This window comes from Populus nigra, chromosome 1, assembly GCF_951802175.1.
Source record: "Populus nigra chromosome 1, ddPopNigr1.1, whole genome shotgun sequence".
Lineage (NCBI taxonomy): Eukaryota > Viridiplantae > Streptophyta > Magnoliopsida > Malpighiales > Salicaceae > Populus > Populus nigra.
The window spans coordinates 29,977,902-29,998,728 of NC_084852.1; the positions used below are offsets into that span (position 1 = coordinate 29,977,902).

Consider the following 20,827-nt stretch of genomic DNA (forward strand, 5'->3'; position numbering starts at 1 on the left):
GTAATGACTTGTAATTGTAACTCTCAACTAGCTCAATATTAAAAAAAAAAAAATTGACAAAGATAATTTTAAAAAAATCATAAGAAAAAAAAACCATGTTGAGAGATACTATAGCAATCCACAATGTTTTGTGAGGAAAGCTACATTGCTTTCCCCACATGATTAAGCTTTATTATAAAGTTAAATTCTAACCAACTTAATATTAAAAAAATAAAATCGACAAAGATAATTTTGGAAAAAAAATTACAAAAAAAGAAAACACAAAAGAAACTGGAAAACAACCATGTGAGGAAAAACTATATCAATCCATAGTGTTTTCCCCACATGATTTAGTCTTACTTGTATTTACTTATAATTACAATTCTTAACTAGCTCAATATTTAAAAAATAAAATTGACAAAGAAAATTTTAAGGAAAAACATAACAAAATAGAAAAAAAAACCATATGGAAAAAACATTGTAGCAATCCACAATAATTTGTGAGGAAAGTTACAGTATTTTCCTCACATATTATAATTATAATTTTTAATCAGCTCAATATTAAAAAATAAAATCAAAAAAGATAATTTCAGAGAAAATCATAAAAAAAACAAAAACAAAACATGTGGAGAAACATTGTATCAATCAACAATGTTTTAAAGAAAAAATTAAAAAACTAAATTCTTAATCAGCTCAATATTAAATAAAAAAAATAGACAAATATAATTTTGAAAAATAAAAAATAAAATAGAAAAACTTTATGGAAAAATTCCGTAGCAATCCATAATATTTTAAAGAAAAATAATTACAAAGCAAAAATTTTAACCAGTTCAATATTAAAAAGGTAAAATCGACAAAGATAATTTTGGAAAAAAATAAACAGAAAAAAGGGGAAAGTTGGAAAAAAAAAAGTAATTTTGGTAAAAAATAAACAAAAAAATGGGGAAGTTGGAAAAAAAAAGAAAGGAAAAAAAAGAGAAATGCAATGTGGATTACTGTTGTAATCCACATTGCTTTGGGTATGGGTGAACAGTAAATTCCCCACACGCTTTAACTTATTACTGAATTCTCCAATATGTCCTTTAATCAAGTTTTTCCCATCTAAATTAATAACATTATATTTTTCATTTCAAAATTGCTCAAATTATTTTAAACAATCAAAAGTGTTTTTTTATTTGACTATTAATTTTTTAAAAAATAAAGGTTTTAATTTGCTTTTTTAATTCAAATTTATATTCTTGTAGAGCTCAAGTATGTTTTTAGAATAAAAATATAATTATATTAATTTGGATAAAAAAGACATAATAATAGGATTGGAGAGCTGGGTATTATTTAATGACATGATTATAAATATAATTAAAAACACAAAGACGTATAACGGTAGATTAAGTCATTTACCTATTACTTTTATGTCATTTTTTGGTCTAAAATTAATATTTGATTAAGTTCTCATTTGTTTTGAAAGGAAGCTACTTTATTTTTAATCATAGCAAAAATAATTTAGCTAAAAGCAAAATAATAATTTATTAGATTGGAGAGCTGGATACTTTTGTTTTTAGCTAAAAGCAAAATAATTTATTATTACATGTTGATTGTTTTCTTCAGTAAAAATATAATTTTTTAAATTAAAAGCAAACTTTGCAAATTTTTAAATTTCAACTCACAATTGATACCGTAGAAGTTATTCTGGAGTCAGCTTGCATGTATGTTCCCTTGCAAGACAATTTTAAAGGCACACCTCCACATTGGCTTGATATATAATCAGCGAAGCACGCTCTAAGATTTAAATCGAAACTCTAAGAAATAATTTCAATGGAAAGTATTTTTATTTTCCAAATTATAGAATTTCAATAAATCATGAAAAATATAAAATAGGCTAAATCCAACATTAACATTGTTGAAATAATAATTGCTATCACTTCTTAAAAACTAGGTCCATCCCTTTTATTATATATTAGATAGGTATCTTCCATTATGCTCCGACATCACTAAGTTTTTTAAAATGTAATTTTTTTTTTTATCTAAGTGTGTTCTCCAAAAATAAGAAAAATCTTAACAATCATCTCTAAATCAACTTTAATTTTTTTAAAAAAAACCCTATTAACTTTAATGCAAATGTATTTATAGACATAAAAATAATACAACACATGTGCATTGTCGAAAGGCACTCTTTGTAAGTGCTATCAAACCCGACTCTACTAGTCATCCTTGAAATCTTTCTACTTCAATCTATGTCTAGCTCAGGTTTAAAATGAAATTATATAGGTGTTAACCTAGCATGACTCGGTCCACTTTTTGAGTCTAAAGGAAATGTAGAAGATTGATAAAAATTGTCTTTTGACTAAATAAAATTTCAAGAAGATATTTTTTTTTTTTTGTAAATATTAAAACGATAACATATTAATTTTTAATTTTGAATTCAAAATATGACACATATTAGATGACATCTTTTTTAAATATTGAGACGATATTATATTGGATCAACATGAGTCAGTGTACGTTAACTAATCAAACCCGCGATATAAATCATCAAACTGTAATAATCATATAAAAAAAAATTGAAAAAAATTATGATGCCCAATTCTTAATTCCCATTCCACTAATGTAGAAGAAAAAAAACTGGAAATAAAAAATATTAAATAAAAAAATAAAAAAAATCAAAGTGAACCTGGGTTAATTTGTTGAACCCACAATCTTTATTATGCACCCCGCTGTATTTAATAACTTTTTATTCTTAAAATTATTCTCCCTTTAATCATAAAACAACAAAGCGCATGGGACTCTTTTCATGTCAAATAACAATTTTTTAAAGAAAGAACAAATAGAACAAGCGCGTTGAACTAAAAATTAAAAAATAGCATAATTTGTTTCAATCTAAATAAAAAAGGGTAGTAGTTTCATAATTAAAAAAAAAGGATTTTCAATGCTATTCAATTAGAAAAATTATTTTTTAGTCAATCTACTTGAATTGATCAAAATATAAAATTGAAGAGAAAAAAAAAAGAAGGAACAAAAAAAAAAAACAGTTAGGCACATGTGTGGGCCTATGCTAGACCCTTTTTTTTCTTATATTAAAGGGAGAATGACATGTCATCTTCCCTTTATTATTATTTTTAAATGGTGTTGATGATGTGTCATTTGCTTGTTACCCTTTTAGTGACTAGAGGGTAGCAGAAAAATCAAGACATAGGTATTTTGTGCTCAAAGATTTGATTTTGAATCAATTTTGCCCTACAAAACCTAGATAACACCCTAAGGACCTTGATAAATATATTTATATCCTTAAAAAAATAATCTAAAAACCAATCAAAAAATTCAAAATCAACTCAAATTTAAAAAACTTCTTGATTTCAGATGTTTCATCTCAAGCGATAAAATGCCAAACAACACCTTATTGAAACTCCTCTCATCAAATGAAATTCATTGACACCGAGAACGACTTTTTTCGTGATAATAATTGGTGTCAACGATGATTTATTTCTTTACCATTAAAATTCAATGACTTCCTCTCCCCTCTCTCAAACAATAGACTGAAAAATAAAAAAATAAAATTTTAAATTAAAATCAAAATTTAAAAACTAAAAGGACCAAAAACTGATCATTTGAAAAACATGAGTACTAAAGTAAACTTTGCTTGCTAATTTTTGAGGCCACCACCTATTTTCTCTACTTTGTTTTACTTCGATCCGTTATCATTTAATATTGCCATTTGTTAAGAAATTAGAGACTCAATCAAAAAGAAGGAAAAAATCAGTAACTAAAAAAATAGACTATTGAAATCTCCGAATCAAGGCTACATTGTTCAATGCCTTTTAGTTTTTAACTTAACAGCATCTTCAAATATTTACATTTTTAATTTTTTTATACGAGTTTATTCAATTTATTTAGTAGTTTTAAAAATCAAGGACATTAGCTTAGTTATAAATTATCAAATTTTATATAAAATTATACATATTTTTAAAAAACAAATATATAATAAATACTCGATTATGTCATTTTTAAAATTCAGTGGAGTACTAAACAAAAATTTTGTTAGCATCATACACCTCATCTTTTTTTTTTTGTTATAAGTAGATTTTATTTGAATAAAGAAATATTTTAATGCAAGAGAAACTCACAAATATTACTACAGTAGTAAATTTGGTGGGAGAAGACATTAAGATTTTGTATTCTTAGAATGAAATATTGGTAAATGATATTCAATAATCTAACATTTTTTTTAGGAGCTTTTTAGAAATTTTTTATTTATTCAAGGAAGCTCTTTCAAAAAACACTTAAACTTTCTTTATATACGCTTGAAGTCTACAAAAAATAAAACTATATTGAATCAAATATAAATGCTCCATAAAAGTTCTTCAATAATACTTTGAAGACAAATCAAAAATACTATTGAAAGTATCAAATCGTCAAATTTTGCTCCATAATTCATGCTTAAAATCATGTTTTTATAAAGCATAAATCTTGTCTTGATTTTATAAATAAATCAAGTTAATATATATCAAATTTAAGGGAAAAATTAGAAGATTATCTTTTTTTTTGTAAACACATTTTAAATAAAAATTATATCTAATTATATATTTAATAAAATCAAATATTTATATACGTGTGTTTATTTAATTTCAAGTATTATTTAAATATTGAACAATGAATTAGTTTTAGATTCCTTACTTTTATAGCTAAGAATGTGGATCATAAACTATCCGACCTTTTATAAAAATTATTAATTTTAAATATCAATTACTTTCATTCAAATGAAATATTTATTCAAAAAAATTTCATTTATATGTACTATTATTCACCTAATTGGTTTAAAGTATGAATTTTTTTTTACCTATAATCGTCATGATTTATATGACCAACTGCCCACCCCACATCCTTTACATCATCGACAATCAATCTTTACTGACATGTTTTGGACTTCTTCTTAATGATTATTCTCTGACCTGAAAGTGGACATCTAACTTAGGGAATAGAGCAAAGACATGTCTAGCAAGAATTGTTTGAATTTCTTAGAGATTCTTTATTGGTGTTAATAAGATATTACTAAAGAGATACGTAGAATATAAAATCATGAACTCTACAATTTATAAATATTATTTTTATCATCATAAAAGCATCAAAAGAAAAAAAATTATTATTATTTATGTAAAAAAAATGGAATGACTTTAGAAAAGATTATGTATTATCATGTAAAAAAAATCAAATTCTTTTTTTCATGATTTTATTGATATGATAAAATATTTAAATTTTAAAATCAATTCTAAAATCCAGAGTTTCTTTACATAAAATTTTCTCATTAGAAAATTTATTTTTTACTTATCTCGGTATGAAATTAAAAAATAGTTTGCAAACATGGATAAATTTATGTTTTTAAAAAGTTTAAATTAATTTTTTTATTAAAAATTAATTTTTATATTTTAAATTGTTTTAATGTGTTAATTTTAAAAATAATTTTTAAAAAATTAAAAATATTATTTTAATATATTTTAAAATAAAAAATATTTTAAAAAATAATTATAACTACCCTCCGAACAGAACTAAATAGGTTTGCGGTTATCAGTTTTATTGAAAAAGAAATACCTCAAACCGAAAAGGGAACAGATGTTTTTTTTTTTTTAATTAGCTATATTATGTCTTAAACAGAGAGACTGATCAACAAGAGTCTGAAAGAGACAGACAGATTCTTGTCTTCGCTTACAATAAGCAGCTCGATCTCACTTTCTTAACATTCAGCACCTTCACTAATCACTGCTGTGACTGTGACCCAAGAAAAGCTGAAATTTTTAGAGCCCAAAAGGAGAGAACCGAACTCCTTTTATACTGCAACTTTGCCTTGCCATTCCGTTTGTTCTCCAGGTGCTTTCTTTTCTCTTTTCTATTTAGGCTTCTGGGTTTCGCTCAAAATCTAAAATTAACTTATGGGTTTGGTAAAAAATTCAACTTTATGGCTTTATAAGTTCTAGCCATGTTCAATTTGGCCTTACAACTTGCGTGTCTGGGTAGTTTTGATGGTTTATTGGTTGACTAATCAAGGATGGTAATGGTTAAATTTCTGTTTTTGAGTGTGTTTATGGGCACCCTTTTTGCTTGTTTTATAGCATTAGTTAGCGGTGGATAAGTAAACAGGATTGAAAGGTCAATCAAACTTGCCTGATTTTTTTAGCAAGCCAAGTTCAATTTTTGGTTGTGGTTTTTTTGTTCTTTAAATTGGGAAGTATTTGATTATATGGTAACGCTGAATTTTGCTAATGGAAGTTAGTGGGTGGTTCAAAGGTCTTTTCATTTTTGCGACACAACATGCTTGTGTAAAATGGATTTATGTCATCGTGACATGACAACGTTAATTGCATTTCTGATATTGGATTAGATACTAAGTTTATGTCACTTTGTTTCAGCTATTCTTTTAAGATGTAATAGATGGTGTTGTTCCTAGTTTGATGTTTTTATATTGGCTGAAAAATTTGACATTAGAAGAAAGTCTCGAGTTTTTTATTGAATGTAACTGAGGCATGCAAGTTTTAGGCTCTATCAAATTGCAATTGATTGGGGTTCATGTATTCTGAAGTCACCTAATGAGATTTATGAGAATCAAATCTTAGTTCTTTTGTTTTTGTCCTTTATCTTGCCCTTTTCATCATCTTTTGGAAGCACATTTAATCTTTGATGACAGTTTCTGAGAATTAAACAGGTAATTGGTAACTGAAAATAGAGGAGTACTGCGTGGGTTAGATTGTGATGCTGCATGTTGCTACCAGCTGAGGGGATAAGGATGAATTCCACGATGGATGATATTAACTTGATTCAGCAAGCACAGAGGCATCATTTGGTGGTCAGAGAGCTTGGAGAGGAGATCGATTTGGAAATTGGTCATGGAGATGATGACCATTCATTTGCTAACACTCCTATTATGGGTGGTCGACCACGAGAACATTCTGCTGAGGACAATGATGAAGTCAAGAATATGATGGCTTCTTCTCAATTTTCAAACGAAGAACAAGATGTGCCAAAGACACAACCAGTAAAAAGGAAGAAAAAGGTGGTCAAAAGATGGAGAGAGGAATGGGCAGATACCTACAAGTGGGCATACGTGGATGTGAAAGAAGGAACTGCAAGGATATTTTGCTCTGTTTGTAGAGAGTATGGGAGGAAGCATCGAAGAAATCCATATGGGAATGAAGGCAGTAGAAATATGCAGATGAGTGCACTGGAAGAGCATAACAATAGTTTGCTTCACAAAGAGGCTCTTCGTCTGCAGATGGCCTCCAAGGATAAGATTGTGGTCGATAAAACTATTTATGTAAAAGGTTGGTTGCTTATCCATGATTTTCTTCTCTCAAGGGTGGATTTTAAGATTTTAACAAGTGGTTTTGTTGGATGCATATATATATATATATATATATATATATAGAACCATTCTTGTGACTGCATTATTCTATCATAAGGTTTTTCTTTTTCGTAATCTTTCTTGCTGAAATATACCTTTTGTCCATTTCATGACAATGTTCCGTAAATGAAGCTCTTATGTCAAAAACAGCTGGATCTATTGTTGAAGCTGCACTTAAAAGGGACCCTCATGAGGTTGAGTTCATACAATCAGTGCAGGAAGCTGTTCATGCTTTAGACAGAGTTATTGCAAAAAATTCTCAGTAAGTTACCATATAGCAAAGCATTTCTAATTTTCTTTCTTGTTTTTTTAGCCTTCAAAAGTGAAAAGGAGTTCAAGTCAAAGTTATCTGGTATCCTCATGAAGTGACTTTACTTTGTTTCAGTTACGTCAACATCATGGAACGCTTATTAGAACCTGAACGCATGCTTGTTTTTCGAGTGCCTTGGGTGGATGACAGGGGTGAGACACATGTCAATCGAGGTTTTCGGGTGCATTTTAACCAGGCATTGGGTCCATGTAGGGGTGGTATTCGTTTCCACCCATCAATGAACTTAAGCATTGCCAAGTTTCTTGGTTTTGGACAGGTACTCATTGTATCTATTGTCTTCAGTGGACTATCTTCCGCAGTTCTGTGTCCCAAATTCATGATGAAACTTTGCCAAGCATTTTACATTTCTGCCTTCTAAACTGCTGGGCATGAAGCAGAAAATATTTTTTTAGAACACTAGAAACTGAAATGGATTGATCTAACTTGACCTATATAATAAGAGGGCAAAACTCATGCAGATGCTACATTATGTCATGCTCTCTACTTTGCTGCAGACATTAAAGAATGCCTTATCGCCATACAGACTAGGAGGGGCTGCTGGTGGAAGTGATTTTGATCCAAAAGGAAAAACTGACAATGAGGTGGCATTGGAAGTGACTTTATAATCTTTTTCATATGTAATTCTCGGAAATTCTGAAAGTTTTTATATGTTTCTTATGAAACCTTCACTGACAGATTATGCGCTTCTGCCAAAGTTTCATGAATGAGATCTATAGATATCTAGGTCCGGACAAGGCAAGTAGAAGAAGACTTTATTGCTCTAATTGTTCTAATGTCTAATTGCTCACTCATGGTTCTACTGGTCTGATTTCATCTTATAACTTTTTAGGACCTTCCATCAGAGGAGATGGGTGTTGGTACGAGAGAAATGGGGTATCTACTTGGACAATATAGACGCTTAGCAGGTCATTTTCAGGTACTTTTACTTTTCCTTCTCTAGTGCTTGCTTATCCCCTCTTTTATAAAGCAGATTATTTTATAGAAAGAAATAGAAGTGAATGAACAATACTGGAATACAAAAGCATCCCCCAGAAAAGGAAAAAGAAACCCAAGAAACAAATAAAAGAGCATTCCAATCAGCTAGGGCCTCCATAGCATTGGCTGATTGAAGATGCAAAGGCAAGGAAAACTATCCTACCTTGTAAAGCATCATTGAGAGATAAATTTTGAAGATTGTTGCATTCTCACTCTCTGGTTGTTGTTATTGAATTGGATGCTCTTAAAGATTAATGAATACTTAAAATGTTGTGATTGTCATAATGTGTGCATGTCTTTTCTCCCTCGATTGTCATGTTTGCTTGTGAAGGAGGTTGTGAAGATTAAGGGAAAAAGAAAAAAATAGACGCGAGAGACTAGAGCTTTCAATTGAAAAAAATTTCCTTCTAGAACTTCATTGAACCAGGACTAGATGCAAGTGCATAGGGAAAAAATTATTTCTCTAACCCATAGCTCTGTTTAGGAACTCTAGTTCACAATGAACTAGGATTGAGAATTGTTCTTGTTAGAATCTTATATCATGTCCATATCTATTATAACTGATTCAAAATCTTAGTCCTTCATTTTCTACCTTTAGATTGGCGTCTTTTCTCCTTTTAAAATCAAATTGATAATACCGCCTCTTCTTGGGATAAAAGTGAGCCTTACAGTCTTGAACTGAAGGTTGCTTGTTCTAGATAATCTAACTATACTGAAACTTTATTATGCGAGATGCCTTTTTCCTACAGCTTCCCTGTACACAAGTTTTCCACATTTATTTTTAGGGGTGTGAGGCTTACCTTAATGTATTTTCTGTTAAAGAACTATCTCAACTCAAAATTTTAAGCTATTAGACCAAGATATAATTTATATTATTTTCTAATACACCCTCTCAAGTGAAAGCTTTTTGGGCTTGAAACTTGCACGAATCTGCACTATCTTGTGCTATTAATTAATTTTTAATTAGAAAAGAGAAGGGATGTGGTGAGATTCGAACTCATGACCGTTTGGTCATCAAGACTCCAATACTATATCAAAGAACCATCTCAGCTCAAAAGCTTAAGGAATTAGGTAAAGTCTCAAGATATGATTTATATTGTTCTGTAACACCTATTTTACATTATAAGTGCTTCAAATTTATTGTTTTGTCAATATTCATTATGGAAAGAGACTTATCTTTTCCTTCATATTCATGCCTAACTCATGCAGGGAAGTTTTACAGGGCCAAGGATATTTTGGTCTGGCTCTAGCCTTCGAACTGAAGCTACTGGCTATGGGTTGGTAATGATTCTCCTATCAAACTCTTAGATACTACACGTGCACATGTTTTTAAGTTTTATGATTTATAGCTGTGTGCTTCCGTGTGTGAACAGTCTTTATTCTCTGTTTTGCCATAGTTTGAGATTGTTTCCTGTGTGTGAAATTATTTATTCTCTGGTTTACTTTATAATTGTCTTCTTAGTGAGTTTAATGAACTCACTGTATTACTCTTGTTTAAGTATCTTAATATCTAACAAATTCATCATGCTTTTGCAGGTTTTCTTTGTGCAGCTTATGCTTGCTGACATGAATAAAGAAATCAAAGGACTAAGGTTCCTCCCTTACTCTGAAAACTTGTTACTGTTGATGTCAATATCCCTCAAGTTAATGGAGTATAGGCCAATAGGAATATATTCTTACATTCGCTATAATGCAGTGAGATGTATTGTGTTTGAGACATGATTGCGTTTGATTCTTGCAAATATCTGAATATTTCTCACCTGTATTAGGTTTATTAGCTGCTTAATATACTGAATAAAGCATTTAGTTGATGCTGAGCTGCTCTTGCAAATTTTTAGCATTTATTTATTTCTGAATTTCCCGTTCAGATGTGCTGTAAGTGGTTCTGGAAAGATTACAATGCATGTTCTAGAGAAGCTTATTGCTTATGGTGCCCTTCCGATCACAGTATCAGGTACGTTTAGTCGTCGGTGAATATTTTAAACTATCAAATTGAGTGATGGGCTCTAGCATGTCAAATTAGTCCCCAAGTCAAAATACCTCAACAAGAACAAGCTATGTTGATCATCACAATTCACAATTCACAATTCTATAAGACCATAACTGCATCTTTCAAAAGTGTTTCTTCCAACTTCTTTAGAAGACTTGCAAGAGGAGTGATGCCTTCAAGGTTTTGTAGGTCTTTTATCTTGTATCTTATCAAAAAAACATAAAAATACAGAAAAAGCTTTCTATTTCTTGTCACAATTTTGTTTATTTGGTTCTTCTACTTTCAGTGTTTCTGATATTTAGGGGTTAATGGCTGTAATGCGGTAGAGGTTTTGCTGCAGAGGATTATTTGAGTAGCTACTCTTGTAACATGTATCAAAATATTGGACAGATTCAAAGGGATATTTGGTGGATGAGGATGGATTTGATTATGTGAAAATATCTTTTCTCAGAGATATCAAAGCGCAGCAGAGAAGTTTGAGGTGTGTTTTCCTTAGTCACCATTAATCTTGTTGCTTAGTTGACATTTTATGGTGTTATTATAAATGTGGAATCTACAGAGACTACTCAAAGACTTATGCTCGTTCTAAGTACTATGACGAAGCAAAACCTTGGAGTGAAAGGTGTGATGTTGCATTTCCTTGTGGTTACCAGAATGAAATCGATCAATCTGATGCCATTAGTCTGGTTAATTCAGGCTGTCGTATCCTCGTTGAAGGTAGGAGTTCCCAGCGTAATCCCTTTAGGCATTAATATTTCCTCCATGACTTTGAACTTTCACATCAATTGATGGGGACTCTGCAATATTCTCTGTTTCGTAGGTTCAAACATGCCTTGTACTCCTGAAGCTGTTGATGTTTTCAAAAAAGCCAATGTTCTCATTGCTCCTGCTATAGCAGCTGGTGCTGGAGGGGTAAGTTATTCCAGTTAACTTGTGCACGATAAATATTCAATACATGTTGAACAATGTCATGAATTTTGTTTGACATATTATGACTCTGCCCCATGCAATGCGGATGAATGTTGACCAAGCATACCTTTTGAAAAGAAATGCATCTTATCATGATGATGAAGTGGGCTTGTTTCCTTTATTTTTTTGTATGTGGTAGGTACTGCTACTATTCAAAAGATTGTAGAAGTCCAGGGGCTTAGGAGTCAAAAATCATTGAAACTTGAATATTCGTTATAGTTTCAACTTCTCTATAAGATCAGGTCTTGATGTAGGACCTCTTTGGACTTTTGTCCCACAAAAGGTTGCCGTGAGCCAGGTTTTGTTATTTGTTGAGATAGGGTCGACTAGTTTCATCAAGAGTACCTTTGGCCAAATATGGTCTCAAAGCTGTGTTGCACTTGCAATCTATGTTAGAAAGTTGAATGTGTATTGATAAGACTGGTCAATTTATCATTGTTGTTTGTGCAAGATGGGTTTGAGTCTTCACAATTTTATTCAGCCTATTTATATGTGCTAAATCAGTAATACACCTGGGTGCAGGTTGTTGCTGGGGAGCTTGAGTTAAACCATGAGTGCAATTTGCTGAACTGGTCACCTGAGGACTTTGAATCTAAATTGCAGGTAAGGCTATCTTGCTTTTATATTTTTTCATGTTGTTTTGAATATTTTCTAGCTGGAATGGGTATTTTTGTTTTTTCAATGTTGGAGTTTGGAGCTCTGTGCTCAAACTGAGAAGCTATTATGTCATCTGCTTGCAAGAACCACCTCCTTCAGATTTCCTTCTAAAATGACTCCAAAGTAATCAACTCAAAGTTGTAATATATTATTTCTGGTCCAGACTGCAAATTAGATTATAATGTTTGAAGTGGCCTGAAGTGTTCAAAAGGGATCCTTCTCGCTACAGTACCACATAATGACTAGTGTTTGGGTCTGTGTTGGGGTTCAGTAGGTGGATCTGCTCCTTGTAGGTTTTAGTTGTACTTAATTCCTATATTCTACTTTCTGATGACTGATGAAAATATACTTGATGAACATTATACATTTTAGTTTGGTTGGATTTTCTATTTATTGACATATTTTATGTGGATTTTCCTATTACTCCTCCTAATGGTAGGAAGCAATGAAACAGATCTACCAAAGAGCCCTGAAAGCAGCAAACGATTTTGGCTACCAAAAGGAGAGTCCTGAGTAAGTGTCTTCCTACTGGCATTATCATGTCTAAAATTTTGTCTTTTATGAGTTGTGATCCAAGCGACCCATAGCAAGCAGTTGGGGGAATGAGTGTCTGAAAATTCTTATGTAGAGCAACTTGAGAGCGCTCATGTTTCACGATTTATATTATTATGCAAGGAGTTTTTGATTTTTATTTCTTACTATATGATGTTATCACATGGTGTGCTATGTATCAGAAACTAGTTACTGAGATGTTCTCCTTGAGAGTCTAAATCTAACAAGAAGTTGACAGTTTTGGGACGCTACAGTTAGAAGAGCTGATGGTTTGGTGACTTGGTTCAATCTACTACGAGCATTTTTTGAATTCCTGCTCTTCAAAAGTCAAAACCGTGAAGGTTTCATGATGTTGTTTACAGTCCACAAATTCATGAATTGAGAACACGTCTAGTGACTTCATTAGTGTAACAAGTGATAGGTTTAAAAAACCTATTCACTGAAATTAGTTTAGACGCATCAGTGTTTTGGTTTTGTTAGTTTCGTTGTAGGGAGATTCTACAGACTACCAAAGGCCAAAATGATGCGATACATGAAATTATTTTGAGCCTGTAACACGAGAGAGATATTATTTTCCTTATCTGCCTTCTCATCTTTTGTTCTTCTCAGGGCGTTGGTGCACGGAGCTGTCATCTCTGCTTTTCTAACCATTGCTCAAGCTATGTCTGATCAAGGATGCGTATAGAAGTCAAGGATAACATATAATTCACATGCTCCACTAAAGTTATATGATCTCTGAAGGGGGCACTCTTTGGCATAAAGAAGTGATCATTATCAGCAAGGTCATGCGGATCCTTGTGCCAGGGAAGGTCCAAGATCTGTATCTCGACTCGTGTAATATCAACTGAGACACAAAATGATAATTGGTGGGGGGTTTATTACAACATATTTATTGTAAAAATTAGTTCTAGTGGTGGTATAATAGAAGGGCGCCAGAGCCCAAAGGGGTGTGTGTTCTAATCTGGACCCATTAATCAATCCAGATGTTGCAGTCATGTGAAATATTCTAATACTGTTATTAGAAATAAAATCATTCATCGTTGCTATTCTTTGAGAAAAATGTTCTCGCCTTCGCTTTATATTCTGATATTTTTAACTAGTAACTTGAACATGGAATTAGAACCAAAGAACACACTTAATTCATGAATTTTATGTCATGCTGGAGTAGTTTTTTACCAGCTTGCTAAGTGGAAAAATGCTCTCATTTACATGTATCTAGTGGCGCAAGAAAAGGATGTTCTCCTTCCTACAAGGGAGCTCCATCTCAAACAGTAGAGAACGAACAGATCCTTGCTGTTTGTCAGCCAAAGCGAATCTGCATCTTCAGTACAGGTTCCCATTTGTTGGGGTGAAGCCTTACTTCATGTGCCGGAGCTCGAGATTGAGAATTGTGAGAGGTTTGGAAGGCTGGAGATGACACGCCGTCGCTGCTTTCCATGACTTTGTTTTCACGTTTTTCTGCCAGTAACAACGTCCACATGTAGTGGTAATGGATTAACTTAGCAAATAGAGCACTTCGATTAACGTGCTAGATTTTTCTCAACTTGTTCTAAATTCTGAATTACATCTCCAGTAACCCTTCACTTGAACAAAAGGAAATCACTCTGATCTACACAGCCCTCTTCCTCAATCATTAAATACATAGGAGAAAAGGAGATAAATACGTGTAGGACAACGCCCAAAAATTTATTGCTCATACACACTTTGCCTTCAATAACCTATATTACAACACCAAAAACTTTTATTTAAGCAGCTTTCCTTGAAGAGTGAGAAGAGTCAGATTTCTCCGCCAGATAGTGCTCAAGCATATCTTCTTCATCATCTGCCATTATATAAAGAAAGGACAAAGTTCAACAGGATGCATATGATTAAGTTCCGACATTGAAATTCAAGTTACCAAATAAAATCTCCACGCCTATAAAATGCCAATACTATGAATAGACTAAGAAGATAAAGAATCACCTTCAAAATCATCGTCATCAAAATCAATTTCTTCCTCGTCTTCAACGTCAGATCCTTCATTGACTGCTATAGCACCTTTCTGCAAAAGGGACTCAACATGTTATTTACCTTTTAGCATAAAAGAGGTTCAGTTAGAAATTAGAATGCAATTTCTATCTAAACATCAAGCCATCTCTATGATAGACATCTAGAGTGGAAACCAACTTGCTATTGATATATGCCAGCAAAAGATGCATGAGAGAATTCAAATTATTTTTGGGAAACTACATTGCTTTTATCTTATGGACTTGGGTCTGTGATTTGGAATGGCCAGTAAAAATGACGATCAATAGCCATCCCAGTGCTAGCAATATAAATTAGAGTTGATCTCAAATGTTAATAAAATGCCTTTAATCAAGTAAAATAGCCTGCTCAATGAAAGGATGAATTAATGATGTCTAAGAGCATTGATGGTTCATCTTGATTTATATTTCTTGACCTAAAATAAAATTTCACCAGCCAAGGGCTAGCACTGGGGGAAAAAGAATAATGTTATTTAATCATCCATTTCAAACTTGATTAAACAGCATTCTATCATTAGTTGAAATTGAGCAAATGGGATATCATCTCTAACGCAGGTAGCAAAGCAATATTAGTGAACAGGATGACTGCTACAGCTCAGCCACCGAGAAACCATACATCATCAGAGATGCTAGATACTTTAGATGCTACAGTTTAGAGCAGTCTATTAAGTGCACATTTTGGGAATACCATCAAATCTTAACATGGGAAATTGAATTATGCATCCACTTTATGAGAGGGAGGAAAAGTTGGGGGTAGCATACCGCTTTTCCACTTTCATACCACAGTCTGCCTGTAAGCTTCTTCTCCTTTGGGGCTGTGAGAGCAGACTCAGGCATCAGCCTGAAAAATGGTCCCAGCCATTAGTCATGAATTAATGACTGAACAAAGAATTATTCCAGTGATATGATTATAATCTAAGAAAAAGAGTTTCATAAAATGCAGCACATGGTTATTTGTGAGGTGAAATGTAGAAGAAAATCATCTGAAACTGCGTATCCACTTTTTCCTTACACAGTAGCATCACATGCTTACTATATAAAACATAAAAAGACATCTACGAAACAAATGACTCAACTATATATTGCCCATAACATGGAGAATATCACTTGGAATAAGAAATTCTAGATTGTTTGTGATTTAAACCAAGTAGCAAGCTATTAAGAAAAATGAAAAAATAAAATAACATGTAAATACTCCCATTCAAGAAAATATTACACAAATCACCTTTTATACCAAAATGCTCTTACCATTAGATAGAGTAATTTTAAAGGTCATTTTGGGTATAAAACGCAGTTTCTGTTGCATATCTGAAACATAGAAGGGGTCATCTATCAAACATTCAAGCTTTGGGCAGTGCTTGTAATTTCATGACACCTCTAGGGAATAGTATGAACATAAAAGAAGGCTTCTTCAATGAGATGAACTAACCACTTCACTCTTGTAGTGCATTCAAAATGAAACCTGTTCTCGTTGAAGTCCCACAACTTGTCTCGGCAAACTCCAATGAACAAGCACCTTTATTTCTCTTCTTTTCTCTTCTGTTCTTTATATAAGCTAATAGAACCTATAGGTGGGTTTTCCATACTAATGCATGATGAGTCTACTGTATGATTAATCTTTTGCTTAGCATGAAGTCACAATTCTCTTGCTCATGAGAGCAACAAAAAATATTTTGAACAGTACCTCCTAAAAGTAGCAAATGATGCCAACTTCTTCAAGGTTTGACCCACCTTCCTCTCTCCAATTGTTTTCAAAATGAACATTAACAGAAAAGCAAAATGAGAAGCAGCAACCATATCTCATTTAGTAATGGTTTGTTTTAGACCCATCGAGTTCTAAAATTGTTCAACTATCAGTTTGCAGCATCAATTTGCAACTTAAGTTTTGCAATCAAACCATGTCAAAGGTAGTAGGTCTCATAGAAATTATTAAATTCTCTCAACTCATGAAAATAATAGGCAACCCTATCTACTCGCTCCATACCCTATGAAAAAAGGGTAGCCATGCCAACTAACAAATTTTATTTAGGGTTAAAAAAACACCATGACACAATAACAACAACGACAAGAACAAAAAATGGCATGATTTTGTTTCCAAGCTGTGGACAACCATAAGATTTCAAGGATAAGAAACATATCCCAATAACAAAAATGGAATGGAACCTTGACCCTGAAATATAGGGTTCAAATAATAGAACTTACTTGGCTCGCTCAAGGGCCAACTCTGCTTCAAATCTCTCTCTCCAAGCCAGAAATGTCTCGACAGTAACAGGTTCTCCATGTGGTACAATTACCTGTAAATGGATGAATAGGTATGAAGTGGCTTCTTAAGAAAATAAAAATAAGGACAACAGCAAACATCTGAAATTATCAATGCACAGTGATATGATAAGGTTTTGAGATCTAGTGGACATATCTTGGAATGCTAAATTATGTTTTCACTTAAATCTAGTAAAAATACTGCCAACAAAAAAGAAAAAAATCAGAACACAGGAATCCATACATCATCTTTTGCTGCCTCTTCATTTTCAATGTCCTCATTGCTGGCATCTTGACTGTATCTTTCAGACAGCCACTCTTTAGCAGATGTAACTAGTGTGTAGACCATCGCCATACCAAGATTTTCAGATGCCTGTGAAGCATATTATCAAGTCAAATTATTAGCATAACCTCACAGTTTCCTGAATTGTGTATTCACTTTACAGTATACACATATTTTACCAAACAAAAATAAACAGCTCATTTAGAGGATTGAATATTTTGCTGCACTACAGAATTTACACTTTCACAGTGGCCCGTTCCATCTCAGTTCTTGCTCTTCTTAAGTGGTTTTTGAGGATTTTTCTGTTGTATTTACCCATCATTGTCCCAGGTAACACATCATGAATAGAGTGCATTAACATTCCTCAGCATTTCCAGGCATAAGAAATTGTTAGACACAGCTCTATCAGAAGTATGATACCTAGCTTGACTTCATTCTTAAAAGGTACAGTAAAAAATAAATATATTGAGTTCAAGTAATTACCTCTTGCTCAAGCTTTTCCTTCAAAGTTTTAAGATCATCTGCTTGGATACCTCGTATGCTGGAACAGAGAGGAACAACAATCAGATGTCTCTAGAAAGGGTTCATCTATATAATAGTTCGATTATAGTTCATACTTTTATCACTTGACAGTAGTAATTTTGATCCATGTTACTTAAGTATCACCCAGCCCTTGCACCACACAGCCCATCAACTGACTTTAGCATGATAGGTGGTTTAAACACTTTCTGAGTGCATTTGAACGTTTAGCACACAGACAAGAACTCAACAACCTTTCTATGAGCATTATATTTTTGTAGGTCAGGCTTTTTTGATGAGTGAAAAGAATACTTGCGAAATAGCACTTAGTGCAGGCTGGCTACCTCTACGGCTTGATGTCCTGTCAGTGCTTCTAATAAAAATAATGAAAATAAACGTGATAAAAAAGAAAGAAAAGCAGTATACTTGTGAAACACCAAGGAATTTCTGTTTCATGAAAATTAAGTTTAAAAATTTTACAGTTTCATGAACAAAGCATTTTAATAAAAATCTATGCACAAGCCACAATGAATTTGCAAAGAATTTCCGTTGCGTTGTCATCATAGAGAAATATCAAGGTTGATATAGAGACTCTACAGAAGAAGAAACCAGGAGCAAGCAATAACTGCATATCTAGTCACTTTTGCAGCAGGTAACCTGGTTGCTGTACCACTCTCACTGACAGTTTTTCCGAGCTGCAGGTTGTAACTAGATTTTGGAGATGACAGTGCAGCAGTGGAAGCAACAATGTAGCACAGACATGTAAAAAAGTTGATGCAACCATGGAAAAGGGAAGGTATTTTTTCTTACAATTTTCAGATAGGTAAATGCAGCTTCTCCTTGTGATTTGTGAGTGGTGCACGTGAGGCATCATGAATAGTCTTTCAATAATGTACCTTACTGATTCATGGTCAAATTATCTTATTGTTTCAAGTTTTGGTAATTCTGCAACCACAATTGCCTTCTGTATTTTGGCACTTCAGTCAATTTTCTAAGGGTTTTATGAATCAGAGGTTTATTTTCTACGTCCAAGTCAGACTTGATATTGATTATAAACTTTTCTATACAGGATTCCGAACTTAACAGAACAATGGAGACTCCATGAATGTCCATGAATACTCATGCATTCTTGTTATTTGCTCAGAACCTTGATGGCAAACTATAAACATTATAATCTGGGACCAAGGCAGGTGTGCCTCTAATGTCTTCACCTCCTCCCTCTCTTATTTGTCTCTTTCTTGTTTTTTAATCTTTCAATTCAATCGGAGTTCAGAAGAAGGTGGCTAGGAAAACAGCGGTCCTTTTCTGTTACATGTTTGTGTGGTATTTGAGAAGCATTTAACAAATCAAGGAAAGCACACCGAGAGCAAAGTTGAGCTCCACAGACAAAAAAAAGTAATTTTCTTTTAAGTAATACATTTTAATTTTAAATAGAGATAGAGAACACTAGATCATGAAAGGAGCACCTCCACAAAGGAATGTCTGCAACATGTACACACTAACCTCTTCACGTTCAAAAGTGGAGGTTCATCCGGATACTTTTCAGTGTGGGAGAAAACTAGACCTAGCTGAACTGCAAAGGAAATGGGAAAGAACTTAATAAATAAATACTCAAGTCTGATCAAAGGAGGGCACCCACCATAACAGTCCTAAAAGCCAAACATGAAGTTGAATTTAACAAGATGACTATGGAAGTTTCTTAAATTCTGTAGGATGCTGGGATAATTCATTCTACTGATCTAGCAAAAATCAAAACATGTTTATCGCACCAAAATAAAGAGAATAACCTGGAATGTCAGTAGACTCATCCGTGTCATCATCCTGTTGACCACAGAGCAAAGTAAACATATGAAGAAAAACAAGCAAATTAATATTTTCCAGCCAGTGCTAATATACAAAAAAAAAAAAAAAAAAACTTGAAGAGAGATCCAATCTGATAGAATGTATGTAAAGTAAGAACAAACCAACCAACCTGTGGAGATATTGTTATTAGGAAGCAACGATTAGAAGTGTTTAAGCCACTCTCGCTAGAATGAATTTCTGTCATTGCATATCATTAGTTTGTTTCCTTTGGAAAAACCAAAAAAGAAAGAAAGAAAGAAAGAAAGAAAGAAAGTACCTTTGAACTCATCCATAAGTATGGCTTCCAATGCTTCGATTTCCATCTCCTGCTCCTGTCCATAGTCTGCCAATTCATTTCATTCAATCAATCAGTTCTTAACACATAATATAAACATGCCCCATTGCTGCAGCCCAACGCAACACTTCTTCTCTACTGGGAAGGAACTGATTATCAACCAACCAATATATCTAATCATAAACAATATATTCAAAAAACCCATTAAGAAAATCAAAGGAAATTACCAGTCATGGTCGATAATTTGCTTTTTTATTGGATTTTAATCTCTATTCTGTTTCTCCAGAAGATCAATGCCGACTACTCGACAAAGCCAAAACCTAACATATTAAAATCAACTTGGCCCGGGATTTAAAACAAACCGGATGGTGTGTGTGTTTTTTTTAAAATTTATTTATTAAAGTTTTGTTACCTAAAAAATTATTAAATGTTTCATTTATTTATGTACTTATATAATGATTTTTCTTCAATAATAATAATAAAATTTAAATTATTGTATAGATATTATTATTAATAAAAAGGGAAGGAGGTTTTATTGTAACTCTAGATTTATTGGTATTGTAGATTGAAACAGTGAAATTACTAATTTGTCCATTTTAATAAAAAAGATTTTGATAATAAGAGTAATAAGATAATTTTGTTTTTTTTTTAATAAAGTGAGATACATAAAATACCTTTTAAAGCAAAAATAATAATAAAAAAAACTAGTTTACAAGGGCTGCTTTGTCTTTTATGTTTTAATTAGCAAAGTAAAATGATTACATTCTT

At 32.5% G+C, this 20,827-nt stretch overlaps 2 protein-coding genes across 6 annotated transcripts; one reads left to right on the plus strand and one right to left on the minus strand.

The window, feature by feature from the left end:
- The first annotated feature begins 5,571 nt into the window (after window positions 1-5,571).
- On the plus strand, window positions 5,572-13,897 carry LOC133670185 (uncharacterized). 5 transcript variants are annotated; one of them, XM_062090708.1, is made up of 16 exons: window positions 5,572-5,835; window positions 6,650-7,283; window positions 7,496-7,625; window positions 7,749-7,950; window positions 8,153-8,275; window positions 8,370-8,429; window positions 8,524-8,610; window positions 9,879-9,950; window positions 10,206-10,261; window positions 10,538-10,623; window positions 11,050-11,140; window positions 11,219-11,376; window positions 11,480-11,571; window positions 12,151-12,231; window positions 12,740-12,798; window positions 13,447-13,897. In XM_062090708.1, exons 2-16 carry the CDS (start codon window positions 6,722-6,724, stop codon window positions 13,520-13,522), a joined length of 1,935 nt encoding a protein of 644 aa, XP_061946692.1. In that variant the 5' UTR covers window positions 5,572-5,835; window positions 6,650-6,721; the 3' UTR covers window positions 13,523-13,897. The 5 variants fall into 5 exon arrangements, with proteins under 5 accessions (XP_061946692.1, XP_061946700.1, XP_061946677.1 ...); XM_062090716.1 differs by having other exon boundaries at window positions 5,573-5,835; window positions 7,514-7,625; window positions 12,725-12,798; XM_062090693.1 differs by having other exon boundaries at window positions 5,574-5,835; window positions 12,725-12,798.
- Window positions 13,898-14,336: 439 nt separating this feature from the next.
- Window positions 14,337-20,442, minus strand: LOC133670218 (uncharacterized). Its single transcript, XM_062090736.1, has 11 exons — window positions 20,287-20,442; window positions 20,042-20,107; window positions 19,895-19,962; window positions 19,710-19,743; window positions 19,426-19,495; window positions 17,887-17,944; window positions 17,365-17,493; window positions 17,064-17,155; window positions 15,624-15,702; window positions 14,800-14,878; window positions 14,337-14,659 (listed from the first exon to the last, which is right to left on the minus strand). Exons 1-11 carry the CDS (start codon window positions 20,291-20,293, stop codon window positions 14,583-14,585), a joined length of 759 nt encoding a protein of 252 aa, XP_061946720.1. The 5' UTR covers window positions 20,294-20,442; the 3' UTR covers window positions 14,337-14,582.
- Between the last annotated feature and the right edge of the window lie 385 nt (window positions 20,443-20,827).

What these genes read in the sequence shown, in the direction of transcription:
- LOC133670185 (XM_062090693.1), top strand. Translation starts at nt 6,722, where the DNA reads ATGTTGCTACCAGCTGAGGGGATAAGGATGAATTCCACGATGGATGAT. An exon ending in AAGGAAAAACTGACAATGAG is followed by an intron (nt 8,276 to 8,369) that starts GTGGCATTGGAA and finishes CTTCACTGACAG; the next exon opens with ATTATGCGCTTCTGCCAAAG. An exon ending in ACTTTGAATCTAAATTGCAG is followed by an intron (nt 12,232 to 12,724) that starts GTAAGGCTATCT and finishes TCCTAATGGTAG; the next exon opens with GAAGCAATGAAACAGATCTA.
- LOC133670218 (XM_062090736.1), bottom strand. An exon ending in AGGAAAAGCTTGAGCAAGAG is followed by an intron (nt 17,494 to 17,886) that starts GTAATTACTTGA and finishes TATGCTTCACAG; the next exon opens with GCATCTGAAAATCTTGGTAT. An exon ending in TGATGACGATGATTTTGAAG is followed by an intron (nt 14,660 to 14,799) that starts GTGATTCTTTAT and finishes ATATAATGGCAG; the next exon opens with ATGATGAAGAAGATATGCTT.